The sequence below is a fragment of the Urocampus carinirostris genome, chromosome 5, assembly GCF_059441175.1.
Source record: "Urocampus carinirostris isolate Australia breed hairy pipefish chromosome 5, RoL_Ucar_1.0, whole genome shotgun sequence".
NCBI classification, from domain to species: Eukaryota; Metazoa; Chordata; class Actinopteri; order Syngnathiformes; family Syngnathidae; genus Urocampus; species Urocampus carinirostris.
Window position 1 is genome coordinate 13,489,339 of NC_142353.1, and position 14,911 is coordinate 13,504,249.

Below are 14,911 nucleotides of genomic sequence, written 5' to 3' on the forward strand. Positions count from 1 at the left end.
GTAGTGGTAAAAATAAAGAACTTTCAAAAAAGAATGTAGAAAACAACCTATTATAATTGAATCTTTTAAAGAAGTTTTGTATTTTGCAGAGCACAAAGTAGCAGAGGCTGCAGAGAAAGATAGAATGAGGCAAGTGTACATTAACGATCGAGAGAGTGCTGTGCTGCAATCGCATCCCACAGCAGACGGTTGAGAACTGCCGCTGTGTGTGAGCGCATTTGTGTGTAACTGCACTGCTGAAGAGGAGGAGGAGGAGTAAGAGGCAGAGTGAAAACGTTCAGACTCTACACAACCAAAGAGGAACACAGCAGCCACAGCGCTAGTATTGGCACGCGTCTTCTAAAAGTCCTGGCACCGTAAGACCTGGACACGCCGACACCACCCAGACCCCCTCTTGCGTCATGGCGCAAGCGGCTAAACACCTGCGCAAAAACAAGGATTTAGAAGCTCAAGCGGAGCAGGAGCGCAAAGAGAAAGAAGAGGAAAAGGTCAAGAAGAGGAGCCGTTCGCGGGATAAAAAGCGCAAGGTACTTGGATGATACACAGGTGTCGTAGTGAGTCAGGGGATGGGATGGACAGGGTTGTCTGGGAGGAAGGGGGTTTCGAATTCTTGAGATGCCCCCCCTCTCCCATCATTTTGTCATGCTAACTGAGTCTGGGGTGCCTGGGCACACATGGAAAGCCAGTCATGTTTTTCCACTGCGTGTACACACATCCTCCCTGGCACACATGTATGTCATGTACATACAAACAAGGGGAAACGTTTCAGAATACTGCATGCCCCCACTGAAATTTATTTTCTTTTATTCCCAGTTTATGTGATAGCCTTCAATTTTCTGCCAAGGAGGCAATATTTCTGTCTCACTGATTACTTTTTTTTCGATCCACACTAAATTTGACATGAGTCATCCAGTGGCTAGTGCACTGAACTGTGTACTATAGCTTACCTTTCATTTGACTTTGGAATTTCCAATGAAGTTGTTGAATACCTTCAGGTTCCAGATTTCTGCCCGAGATTTCTCATGAAAAGACATAACTCGGGGTAAACATTAAATCGCTGCTCCATCACTCACCAACTGCAAGGACTTACTCCTGAAACAAGTGCATATCTAGCAGGTCTGGTTTACCCTAGAATTTTGTGTTTAAGTAGAAATGCGACATCCTGAAATACTGTACCCCCTCAGCTACCTTGTAAATGTGCATTGTGCAGAGCTGGCTGAAAACTAATCTGGTGCTGATGCGGTGGTTCGTTGTGGCAAAACACTGGACTGCGCTATATCTAAAGTCTCAGGGCATTTGCACTTTTCATATGTATAGTATGTTAAAACGGACATAGACAGTTTGACATCAGTGGTCAACAACGCCGAACCTGAAAAAATATTGTCTGCCAGGTTTCCATCCACCCAGGCTCTTGTGTGAGCAAGTCTGAAGAGGCACAAAATGCAAGTAGGAAAAGCTTGAAGTGTTTTTAGAGTATGTATGATCCCGGATGCGATTTCTGCTGAGGCTCTCCTTAATGCAGTCCAAGTTTTAATCAACTTGCATTGTTTCCGGGGATTCTATATCAGTTTTGTAACCGTGGAGCATATGTCTCCCAAATAAGCCTTTCAAACTCCTCCTTCCAACCTCGAATCCATGTTTTACACCACCTTATGTATGTATACAATACAGCACACTACTTTAAATTTTGTTGAAATGCAAGCAAGCAAAATGAGAATATGCAAACACAACTATGTGAATGCATTTCTGACCTCTTTCTTCCAAGTTAGGATAGTGTGTGAGCTGACCATGTTTCTTGATTGTCAGAATACACCCTGGACTGGTTTACAGCTATACACACCTCATTAAACAGTCAAGTAAATATATGTTGTAGAAAATCACAAAAGGTTATTAAGTGAATATCGTCAAAACTGCATCGTAATTTTATTTCATTATGTGTCTCTTTTCTTTCGGTAATTCTTTCTTTGCTATTGCAATATTTCACTACGGTATTGTATCCAGTGATTAAAAGACTCGAAAGCTCCGTCCTGTTTCAGTCCCAAATGGCCTGCATATTTTTTCTATCTTTCCTAGATGTAATCACAAAGCGGCGTTCTATTTTCCATTCAGTGGCAAGTTTGAGAGAAAAAATATACAACCATTATAGGTATGGAAGTGACATATCTCAGTGATGATTTTTGCTTAAAATGATATATTTTATTGTGTTCGTATAATAGGAAACTGAAATAAAATATCAAAAACAGAATTACCGTAAATTCTAGACTATAAGGTGCACCCGTCTAAACCCATTATAATTTTGAAAGGAAAAAACATTTTGTACTTACTAACCCACATCTGACTATAAGCCACATGTGTCTATGTTGAAACATGAGATATTTAAATAGAAAGACAAAAACACACAGGGAAAATGCAACCAAGACACATCAACACAAGTAACACACAAAAAAATAACACAGCACCACCTCAATTAACAGTGTTAAAAGTCTTGGTTGAAAATAACATACTAGTAAAAGTCACTGAGACGCAGCAATAAAAGTACTGTAATTCAGCAAAAAACAGCAGCAACACATACACACCGTGATAATGCTCATGCTAATTTTGTTCATGCACAAAGTAATTTATTATATGTAAAAATTCTTCTCTGACGCTGTTTGTCAGTTGGCAGTCTTCCTGTCTCTGTATCTTTATGGCTTTTGCATCCCTAGTAGGCTGTTACCAAAAAAAAAATTATACGTTCTCTCAGCTTAGCTAACTGACTTTAGAGCTTCCCTGATGACTTTAGAATGATCCAATGCCGTCCTAAATGGCTAACAATGACAAACAGAGGGCACTTGTGTGTCATCAGGTCTCAGCATAATGAAGACCAAAGAACCCACCAGCCACGTCTGGGATAAAGTTGTTGAAAAGTTCAGTGCAGGAATGGGATACAAAAAGATTTTGCAACATTTACACACTGTGCGAGTAATAACATCAAAATGAAGAGAGTATAAAATCACTGCAGACCTACCAAGATCTGACTGTGCCTCTAAACCTTTGGTCCAAACAAGAAGAAACTAATCAGAGAAGCAACCAACTGGTCCATGACAGGTTGGATGACCTGCAGGCATACACAGTTGAGATGGGACAATGAGTGTTTAAGAAAACTATTCGTCCTACTCTGGATAGATCTGCCATTTATGGAAGAGTGGCTAAAAGAAAGCCCTTTCTGAAAGAATACCATTAAAGGCCTGTTTGGCGTTTGCAAGATGTCACATGGAAGGCAGAAATAACATGTGAAACAAGGTGCTCTTGTCAGATAAGACGAAAATTGAACTTTTTGGGCAGAATACAAAGTGTTACATAAGACTAACACTGTACATCACCCTGAACAGACTATTCCCAATGTCAAACATGGTCATGGCAGCATCATGCTCTGGTGTTGCTTTTCTTCAGCAGGGAAAGGGAAGATTGTTTGTAATTGGGAAGATGGATGGAGCCAAATAGAAGGCCATTCTAGCAAAATATATGTTAGCGTCCGGCAGAGCCTTGAAATTGGGGTGCAGATTTACCTTCCAAAAGGACAATGACCCTAAACATAATACATATTTTGAAATGGAATGTTTTAAAACTAACAATAAAGATGTGTTTGAATGGCCAAGCCAAAGTTCAGACCTCTATCCTTTGGACGATTTGTGGAAAGTTCTGAACGATGCTGTGCGCAAACCTTAGGCAACTTGAGTTGTTTTGTATGAAGAATTGTCAAATATTTCTTTTTTAAAATGTGCAAAACGTAGAGGCATTTTTTAATTTATTTTATTTGTTGGAATAATATTAAATGTTGAATAATTTTGTTTTATTTTCAGGGTTGTGTCTCAAGTTTTCGATTCTTAGAAAATATTTTGAGTTTTTTATCTTTAAGTTTGAAGCCTGAAATATGGCTTTATGTCGAAATGTTTTGGGGGCACGAATACTTTTGTGAAGCACTGTAAGCAGTTATAAGGCAATATATTCCAGGGAAAGAGTTGTGGGAGCAAATTATCGACCCATTAGTGGTGAACACTCCCAAGTAAGGCTCATCAAGGCAATTTGTCTGGTCAGTATGCACTCCACTTGACTACTGGACTACTGTAGACTGTGGAGCGTTATGGTGTTGCCTGCAGCAGGCATCTTTAAGTTAAACATTTGCTGTATAGGACCGTGAACCAATCGTGGCTGTCAGAGAGTCTATACTCCGCATTAAAATTTAGTTGGTTTAAATTCAAGTTATTCCTGTGACTCAAACTGGAAATCGAGCTTTCTCAGAGTTAGTTGCACCAAAGTCTGTAAGAGGTTGTAATAGTCGTCTTGATGCAATGTTAATGTGTGTGCGTGCGCGTGTGTTTGGCTGCGTGTGCAGGTTGGTGCAACGGATTAGTGTTGCTGCAGTGGTGACTAAGCCCATCACAGTAAGAAACTGTTGTATGATCATATCCATCCTCTCACCTGGAGACTTGTCATTAGCGAGTTAAGTCAACATTTCTAAAGGAATCCTTCTTTAGTTTGAACCCCTGGAAGTGCACTTGTCTAATGGCTGCTGTATTATCTCATGAGCTAGTCAGTTTTATGGACAAAGATGTAACCTAATTACTACTGCAACGTCAGCTATATTTCAAATACAGTTTTCAATGTGTTAAATTCAGTGAGCCAGCCACTCCAGAGCCTACTGGAATATGGCATGACAAACCGATTTCTGATTTTCTAATTCATTCACTGTTATTTGATGTGCAGTGAGGTTCGTGTTTGGTGAGGCACTGTCAGCTATACAAATAAATGAACCTAAATCATATTCATCATTTGATTGGCAGAGCAAGAAACAAAATTATAAACTGCAGCCTTAAAAATGTCTTATTATCTCAACTTATGAATTAAGTCTATGTGCTGCTCCCTTTGAATGAAGGCATCAATAGATCCTTCACTAAGAAACAAAGTCAAAGAAAAAAAACTGCTAAGCTTGACGTGCTTTTGGCTTGCTTATACTATGAATAAATCAGAATCATTGGTCTCACTATTGCCCTCTGCCATGAGGCAAGAGAATTCCATGCCTCACTCTGCATGGGCAGATGCCCAGCACAGTAGTGCCTTACATACTAATTGTACTAATGATTTTCATAATACAACAAAAAAACAAGCTATTTTGAAAAATCCAAAAATGTAAATGACAAAGAACGTTAACACTATTTAATATATTACATCCATTTATCCATCCATTATCTGCACTGCTTATCCTCATTCGGGTCGCAGGGGTGCTGGAGCCCATCCCAGCTATCTCGAGGCAGTGGGCGGGAGACACCCTGAACTGGTTGCCAATCGCATGGCACACAGAGACAGACAACCCACTCATTCACACCTAGGGACAATTTGGATCAGCCAATTAACCTGACATGCACGTTTTTGGAATGTGGGAAAAAAACGGAGTGCTCAGAGGAAACCCACGCAAGAACGGGGAGAACATGAAAACTCCACACAGGAAGGTTCTATCTCATGACCTCAGAACTGTGCCGCACACGCGCTAACCACTGCCCCGCTGTGCTGCCTTATTTAATATATTCTTAAATGTATATGTCTATTATAACTCACAGCCTCACATGCCAAACCAGACTGCGCATGTCATCTTTGTTGATAAGTCTTTATTGGTTCATCATTGTGCAGGCTTGTTTTCTTCTTCTGAATCCAAATTCAGCCTTGTTTCACTAGACTTCACTATATGACTTGTAATTGGATTTGGCAACTTTAGAAGGACATTTGCAGCCACTCAAGGCGAAGATAAAGGGTAATGTCAATTATGTATTAATTGACCATACTAATTGTATTTACCGTTTTTATACATTTTTTAGTTCGATCTACGAGGAAGAATGGCATACAATTATTTTTGCAACATACAGTTAATACAAACTTATTTGAGCCACAAGTTACATTTCTTCCTTACAAAAATCACAGTCAGTTTTAACAGGCAACATGTATTTATCCAATGATGCCAGGATCTTAGCCTGCCGACCCTCAGTAAAACAAATGATTATTGTGGCTGTACGGAATTTGGATCTTTGTTTCTCTCTGCCTTTATCTCCTGGATTCTGTCATCATTGTAGCTTTAGTCAGCTGGTTCATGATTTGTGTGCAAGTACGTGTATTTGTTGGACGCGCGCTGATCTTTTTTTTCATCTTTCTTGGGGTTTGGGTTTGCTTTCGACTAGAAGCAGGTCTTTTCTTATTTTTACGATTTTCATGGTATTCTAAAAGATTAAACATAACAAAAACCCGAGGGGACGAGCATGATGTCACTCTCCAGCTCTCCCAAAGCCCCTCATTCCTTGAATCTAATGTCTTCCACCCCAAACAGTTTTCCTAAAAGTAAAATAAAAGCATATAGGCGCAGCAGGAAATGAAGTCTAAGGGCTCTTTGAGATCAGGTGGGCATTTTTAACACCTACTGGATTGAGAACATATTTAACGTTCAACTTTTTGAGGACACCTCAAAAAAAGACCCCTACCTTTAATCTAAAATTTCAGATTTTGCTGTGTATTTGATGTATTGAATGGCAATTGATAATTTAAATGCACTAGGCCTAGGTCTCCTTCTCCGAGCTGCACCTACTTGAGTGTCGCATTGCAATCTGTCCATCCTTGCGGCTGGGCCATCATTTGGCTGGGTGTGGCTGCTTGTGGATTACTACATCTTTGCATAGCCTTTGACCTAAACCTGCGGTGGTTTGGCACACGTCCATTTACTTCGGATAGAATAAACATCATCCATTAGTTGTAAAGGTACTCTAAGAAGGAATAGCGAAATCTTCTGTAAATAACCTGGTGAGCAGATATGATTTACTAAAGAGGCCTGTGTAAGAATCATAATGGCTCGTTTGGGATATAATTCATCACCTTTCAAACACTTGCAATTGATGACAATGCAGGAATTGAAAAAAAATCATTGATGTCTTACCTTGTGGGAATAAATGTCCTGTGTGTCAAAAAATAAATGCACACGGTGGAAGTTACATTTATTGGACAGCAAAAAGACAGCATAAAAGCATGAGCTTATTTAGTGTGTGGCAGCAGTGTTGAGTGAGTGACTGAAAGCAGTAGTTACAGTTTGTAGTTACTTTATTCTAAAAGTAATTCAGTTACCCCCCTCAGATTACTGCCACCAACTATCTTGTTACAAATTACCTTATATACTCGCATAGAAGCCGACCCCCTAAAACTGCTTTAAAATAGCCACATAATGAAACAGAAGAAAACGCGTGCACAACAACATAATTCTTGGCTTTTGAAATATAGAGATCTTCCAAACTAACAATTTGCCGAGACACCCCATTTCCATTTTGTCTGTTGGCTTCAAACTACTTTGAGATCTTCTCCTGTTGTGTGTTTTGACCAAGATGTTTTATTACTTTCTCCAGGCACGGTTAATTGCAAAAATGGTTTAAGAAATAAATAAATACCTTCTGTTCTCATGTTTGCCACATTCATTTACCAATTGTTTATCTTCCTGTTTAAGCTACACCCCCCTCCCCACATACATTGCCTACCATTCACTACTGGTGACACACGACCAAATATCCGCATTTTATAGTTTTAAATTCGGTTTAGTTTTGAGTATACAGAGACTCCTCGCAACGTTGCGCTTCACTTATTACTGCTTACTGCTTTCGGGATAAAAAAAAAAAGAAAACATTGGTAGGAAATATTTTATTAACAAAAAAAAAAATCAGATAGAAAAAAAAAAAAGAACCATTGTGGATTGCTTCGGGCAGCCAAGATTTAAGTTGATCGGGCAGCACCCCTGCACCTCTTCATGTGGGAATCACAGATTCTAGCTAATTGGCCAATTTATATCATAGCGCCTCTAATACTGTATTGTGACCAGACACCTGCACTCAGGTTCCCGTTTCTCTGTAAATTTCCTTTTTCTCTCTCTCTCTCTCTCTCTCTCTCTCTCTCTCTCTCTCTCTCTCTCTCTCTCTCTCTCTCTCTCTCTCTCTCTCTCTCTCTCTCTCTCTCTCTCTCTCTCTCTCTCTCTCTGTCTCTCTCTCTCTCTCTCTCTCTCTCTCTCTCTCTCTCTCTCTCTCTCTCCCTCTCTCTCTTCTCTCTCTCCCTATCTCCCTCTCTTCTCTCTCTCTTTCTCTATTTCTCTCTCTTTCTCTCTCTCTCTCTCTCTTTGTCTCTTTCTCTCTCTGTCTCTCTCTCTGTCTCTCTTTCCTCACTCTCTCATTTGGTAAGTCGGCGAGTCCGCTTTAATGAAGGCCGTCAATTCCCCCAAAAATAGAATAAAAACAGGTGTGACACTACCTCGCAGGTTTTCATTTTTTTGTGGATGGTCCAGATCCCCATTAACCGCCAAAATGAGGGATATCTATACAGGTTAAATATATCTATGAAGAGAAATTTAGTGTCCTAGTACTATGGTCTTTAAATGTATTTAGTTGTACTTTGTAGGTAAACATGGCCACTGTTCAGGAAATGTTGCAGGCAGATCAAGGATTGTATTGTGATACAGGAATATTCAGCAATCAGAAGACACTGTAATTCATGATCCAGGAACGCCTTTATTTGTACTGCATTTGTCCTATTACTGTTTGGGCACAATAAAAAAATGGATCCTGAACCATTTTTTCTGGTATGGCATGGCTTCAATACCAATCGTGAACATCCATTGCACAAAATAACATCTAAAATCCATGAGATTGGTGTCCATTATAATTGCAGTTTATTTCTCCATTTATTTCAAATACATTTTACATTCCAGCCTAAAATGTACATATGTGCAGCTCAATGATGGAGTTGTTCTTTCAAGCCATTATTTTTCAGATGTTTGTGAGCTCCTGTCACCATATTCAGGTCAAGGCAAGGATTATGGACTTTGGACCATGTAACGCGAGGCGATGATTTTACCATGAGATGTATTGAAGGAAATGGTTGTAAATCACTTCTGTCAGTTCTCCGTCCTTTGACTTGATGGAGCGCGTATTCAGGTGGCTCAATGGAAGCTCATAGTTGAATGACTCAGCGGGCTTGGACCAGGCACTCATTTGGGCTGATGGAGGCTGGTGATGTTTGTATGAGTGCCGCATGGGCAGGTTGGCCAGGGAGCTTACTAGTCTTTGAACGGAAGGTGTGCATGAGGCTTGTCATTTTAGTGCTTTTTCTACAGTCTTTTCTTATGTGGTTAAACAGAAAGAGTTCATAGCCACGGCACACACGCAGATCATATTACAAAAACGCCAGCTTCCTGTCCCAAAATATTGTGGCGAAAATCTACAATATTGACCAATGCAACAGGTTCTAGATGATGGCGTACATCAGGTCCAAGTGCCAGTACCATGGCTTGCAACAACCAGGCTCATCTTTCTCCCTCAAGGAGAAGAGGACAAGAGTATAAGGCTATCATCACTCAAAAGCTATTAGATATAAGTGTGACTTGATCCTAGATTTAAACACTTCCACCGATGTTGCAGATCAAATCTCGGAAGGCAGAGCATTCCACAGCACCGAGGCCCTAATGGAGAACACCCTCAAATCTGCAGATTTCTTCTTGGCTCTTGAAATAACTAATAGACCAGTATTTTCTGTGCGAAGGCCCCAAACAGAAACAGAGAAAAATAAATTCAGAAAAATATGTGGGGATAAGTCCATGCGCAATTTTGTGGTATACCAACAGAACTTTAAAATCACGTATTAAAATCACAGAGAGCCATTGCATGTCAGCTAAAATTGGGGTAATGTGATCAAACTTTCTTGTCCTAGTTAAAAGCCTTACATGTTATTTATCATTTGTTTGGCAGAGGGAAAAAGCAATACATAAACTGTAACATATAAAAACACATCTTATTGTCTTCCCTTAACTCAAAAAATATAGGTGCTACTCCTTTTGAATAAAATTACCAATCAACAGGTTTATAAAGAGTACATGCAATGAGAAATAAATTACTAAATGGCTTGACTCGCTGTTAGCTTTCTAATACTATCAATATTTATATTTTTATGGCTGAGGTGAAAGCTAAAACAGAATCCCTGGTCTCACTATCGCCCTCTGCTATCAGACAAGAGAAGTGCATGCCTTACCCTCATCTGCAGACACCCACTACAGTAATAGGGTACATGCGAATTGTTTTAATAAGATTCGTAATGTAATGTGAAAATTCATATATTTTGAAAACGAAAATCCCAAAATTTAGAAATTAAATGAGAAAGTACTTTAAACGCAGCAGATGAGTGGTTAGCAAGTCAGCCCCACAGTTCAGAGGTTCCAGGATTAAAGGCCTCCCTGCGTGGGGTTTGCATTATCTCCCCGTGCCAGTGTAGGTTTCCTTCCCGCACTGCGGTTTCCTCCCATAGTCCAAAAAATCATGCATGGGCAAGTATGAGAGAGCATATAAATGGTAGTATGTCTCTGTGACTGGCTGGCAACCAGTTCATGGTGTCCGCTGCCCACTGCTTGATGATAGCTGGGATGGGCTTCAGGACCCTGCAACCCTAATGAGGATAAGTGGTGGATAAAAATTGATGGATTTATTTTCATATTTCTATATTGGTGGCTTAAGTCACTACGCAGCCTATTTTTTCTTAAAATAAATTGTGTCTCTCTCTGCATCTGCAGACACTTAGCACAGGAATATGTTACCTACTAATTTATTATTACTTCCATAATGTAATGTAAACCTGTAATGATTTTGAAAAAGAATATCCAAAACATGAGGAAGTTAAATGACAAAGAACTTTAACACTGAATAAATCTATCCATATAATTTTTTTATTTATTATTTCCAAGATGAGGGCAGCATGGCAGCTGAGTGGTTAGCGTGTCCGTGGCAGAGTTTTGAGGTCTTGGGTTCAAATTCAGCAGAGCAGCAGAGTTTGTGCAGAGTTTAAGTGTTCTCCCCGTGCTTGCATGGGTTTCCTCCGGGCACTCCGGTTTCCTCCCACATTTCAAAAACATGCATTTCAGGTTAATTGGATGTCCCTAGGTGTAAATGAGCTCGTGAGTTGTCTGTCCCTATGTGCCCTGTGATTCGATTGCAATCAGTTTAGGGTGTCCCCTGCCGATGGCCTGAAGATACCCTGGAGGGGCTCCTGCACCCCCGCGACCCTACCAAGGATAAGTGGTGCAGATAATGGATGGATTCCCATGATGACAGGTGAGGCACCTGCCTTCAATCACTGCACGTCACTGCGAAAAGGGTTTAATTTTGTCACCAGTGGATTTTCCTTCCACGCGACTGTCATGACTCACACATCTGAGCATCCACGTGAGGAGAATTGCCGCTGATGGTAAATAAAGCTGAGCTGACACAACTGCGCCAGCCAAAGCTTTAAACCTTAATGGCGGCAGCATCTGCCTTTGTTCATCCTCCCACTGCAGCGCATAATCTATTTATTTCCGAGACAGCACGTGAAATGATGTGTCATATCAAGAGGGGCTTCCTCAGACTCTCAGTCAAGTGGCTTCCTCCTTCTCTCCCATATTCCGCACATTCTCTCTCCTTGGCCAGTTGCGGTAATCTCTTCCTGCAATTGTTATTCCGAATGTGTCGCTGTTGCATAACTCACTAAAACGAGAATTGAGTCGGATCATGTTATTGAAGCGTATCCTCATTTTTGTGCAGATTAAACAGAAGCGTGTTAGCAAATTACTACAAATGCAGTACAGTGTAGGGTTGGGTTGATCGATCCAAAATGTCGCTATCATTGATACTACTGTACACAAATACTTGGATCTGATAGATACTTTTGTCATGGGATCAATAGTTCACTTCCACACCACTTTCCTTTAAAGGGCTGCGTGTCTAACTGATAGTGCAGCCCTTCTCTCTCTCTCTCTCTCTCTCTCTCTCTCTCTCTCTCTCTCTCTCTCTCTCTCTCTCTCTCTCTCTCTCTCTCTCCCTCTCTTTCTCTCTCTCTCTTTCTCTCTCTCTCTTTCTCTTTATCTCTCCCCCCCAGCACTCTTGACCAATCTTGTTTATGCTTGGGTCGTGACCGACAGGCACACTTTTTGCACCTCTCCACACCTGGCCTGCTGCTGCATCCTGCCCGCCAGGCAGAAGAAAAGACCAAATCTGGGTGCCCATTCCCACCAGAAGCTAAATACGGCAGACGCAAACAGGAAACACCGGGCAGTGTGGAGTTATTTTCAAATACAGAAAAGGACAATGCCAGGTGTCATTTGTGTGGTAAAGAGAATTGCTTCTGTAGCAACACCACCAATTTATACAAACACCTATAAAAAAAGCTCACCCTGCAGAGAGCAACAAGCTACAACTAAAAATTCAAACATTTTCTGTTCCTTAACCAAAACTTTTAAATCTGTTGTCACTATGGCAAAAAGCCAATGTCAGACAATTGACACACAAACCTGTGACACTTGTTACATTGTTGCTTTCACACCCACACCTGGCTTGGCTTTTGTTCTGAAAGAGTTGCAATGGGAATATATATTTTTTTCTTTTTGTACTTTTACAGTTTGCAATATAGTTCCCATATCATCTCATTTATTAGCTGCACCGCTTATCCTCAGTAGGGTCGCGGGGGTGCTGGAACCCATCCCAGCAATCATCGGGCAGTGGGTAGGGGACACCCTGAACTGGTTGCCAGCCAATCGCAGGGTACACAGGGACAGACAACTCGCTCGCTCATTTACACCTAGGGACAATTTGAACCAGCCAATCCACCTGAAATGCATGTCTTTGGATTGTGGGAGGAAACCCACGCAAGCACGGGCAGAACATACAAACTCCGCACAGTAAGTCCGGTAGCTGGATTTGAACCCACACAGGAGGTTCCCAAGACCTTAGAACTGTGCCACACACGCGCTAACCACTGCGCTGCCGTGCTACCTGCAATATAGTTATTTAATGAAAAAAATAAAACATTTCAGTGACTCAATTCTGTTGTCACTGAAATGATTGTGTTTATCGTAATTATAATCTTACTCAAGGGGGAAGGTTAAATTATTCAGTAAACATGACATTTCAGAGCATTAAGAATTTATATCGAGTCCATATCGATGGATATTAGCCTGTATTGACTTGGATTGGATCCAATTCCAAGTATCGTCCACCCTTGGTAAAGTGAGGAGTTTGATAGGTCAGTGCTGTTTGTTATCTAAAGATGTTTGAAGCAGAAACCTCATTTCTTTTTTCTCTCTTTTTCCTTTTTTGTCGTTTTAAGCTTCTTGATGATGAAAGAGCTGAGAAAAAAAGGACAGGTGGTTGAATCAGGTGCTTATTTCTTCCCTAAGGTTGGAGCTCCTCTCTGCAGAGCCTCTCTCTTTGAGACTTCCACAAGATGCGAGCATCTACAGAGGGCAATATAGGACCCTGTCCCAATGGATCAACTTTTACTCTGCTCTGATTGTTTAATGGCAGACTATCATTTTATAAATGAAATCCCAAGTCATCTCACACTTGATTTTAGTCGCCTTGAAGTAAAACAGTGCAGTACTTGACTGCAACAGGCAGCCACGCTGTACTTTAAAGGGCTAGTGCACATTATTTAGCACATCCTAGTGGTAAAAAAATAAATAGATAAATAAGTAAATGAATAAGAATTAACGAAAATACATGACCTCTCATATCGAGATGCATTTTTTAAATATGCTTGTAATTGTAGAAAGATCCATAGGAAAATTTTACTGTCGCAAAAGGAGGTGCATAAAGGGTTAATGCAGAAGCTCAATCCATGCATATATCCAAAGACCCTACTCAGGGTGTATTCTTAGCAACGTTGTCGATTTGGCATGGACCAAGTGATGTGTCCCTACCAATGTGGAGTAATCATTGTTTTGTCCACACCAATATTATGTCTCATCTCATCTCATTAGCTGCACCGCTTATCCTCAGTAGGGTCGCGGGAGTGCTGGAGCCCATCCCAGCAATCATCAGGCAGTGGGCAGGGGACATCCTGAACTGGTTGCCAGCCAATCGCAGGGCACACAGGGACAGACAACTCGCTCGCTCACTTACACCTAGGGACAATTTAGACCAGCCAATTCACCTGAAATGCATGTTTTTGGAATGTGGGAGGAAACCCACGCAAGCACGGAGAGAACATAAAAACTCCGCACAGGAAGTCCGGTAGCTGGATTTGAACCCACACAGGAGGTTCCCAAGACCTTAGAACTGTGCCGCACACACGCTAACCACTGCGCCCCCGTGCTGCCCCCAATATTATGTAATCACTTAAAAAAAAGATCGAGCAGAATGCCTCGTTCAACTTGAAGTGCAGAAATGGTTAAATCTTGCTCCTTGCTGAAGCACTGACATGATTGGCTGTCCCTACCCTATTTCATATGCAATGTTGGACGTGTTACTGCCAAAAAGTAATCAGTCACAGTTACTAGTTACTGCATTAAAAAAGTAATTGCGTTGTCCCCCAGATTACTGACACCCAAAAGTAGCACATTATTCTCAAAGTAACTATCTTGTTACCAATGATTGCATGTACCGTATTTTCCGCACTATAAGGCGCACCGGGTTATAGGGCGCACCCCGAAAAAATAGTTTTTGGTCCTATTTTTGACATACATAAGACGCACCAGATTATAAGGCGCTACAATGGGAACGTCGACAAAACAGTCAGATAGTTCAGTCCAACTTATTACCCCCTTAACATTCCGAAAGCTTGCAAAGACGCAAATACGTGTCGAGAACACGTGCGAATGCGGTGTCCGTACGATCTCACTCAAATGCATCGTTCCATCATTCGGAAGGTTAAAGTCTTGGGATTCAAGAAATGCCAACCATTCCTTAATATCTATTTTCTTTTTCGCTCGCAACTTTACTGTGCATATGACAATAAACACTTGGAATTGAGTTTATTTAAAAATAGACACTACATTCCATCCATTATCGAAACATCGAGTTCAGTCTGAAACAAGATACAGGGACAATATAAAACCCGG

The 14,911-nt window shown here is 40.9% G+C and overlaps 1 protein-coding gene across 16 annotated transcripts in view; it reads left to right on the top strand.

Moving 5' to 3' along the window:
* Positions 1 to 268: 268 nt before the first annotated feature.
* Positions 269 to 14,911, top strand: part of ank1a (ankyrin 1, erythrocytic a) — a 129,863-nt gene continuing 115,220 nt past the window's right edge. For all 16 annotated transcript variants that reach the window (XM_088335817.1, XM_088335816.1, XM_088335819.1 and 13 more), the window contains exon 1: positions 269 to 527. In XM_088335817.1, coding sequence (XP_088191943.1) covers positions 402 to 527 — 126 coding nt within the window. In that variant the 5' untranslated portion in view covers positions 269 to 401. The remainder of the gene's footprint in view (positions 528 to 14,911) is intronic.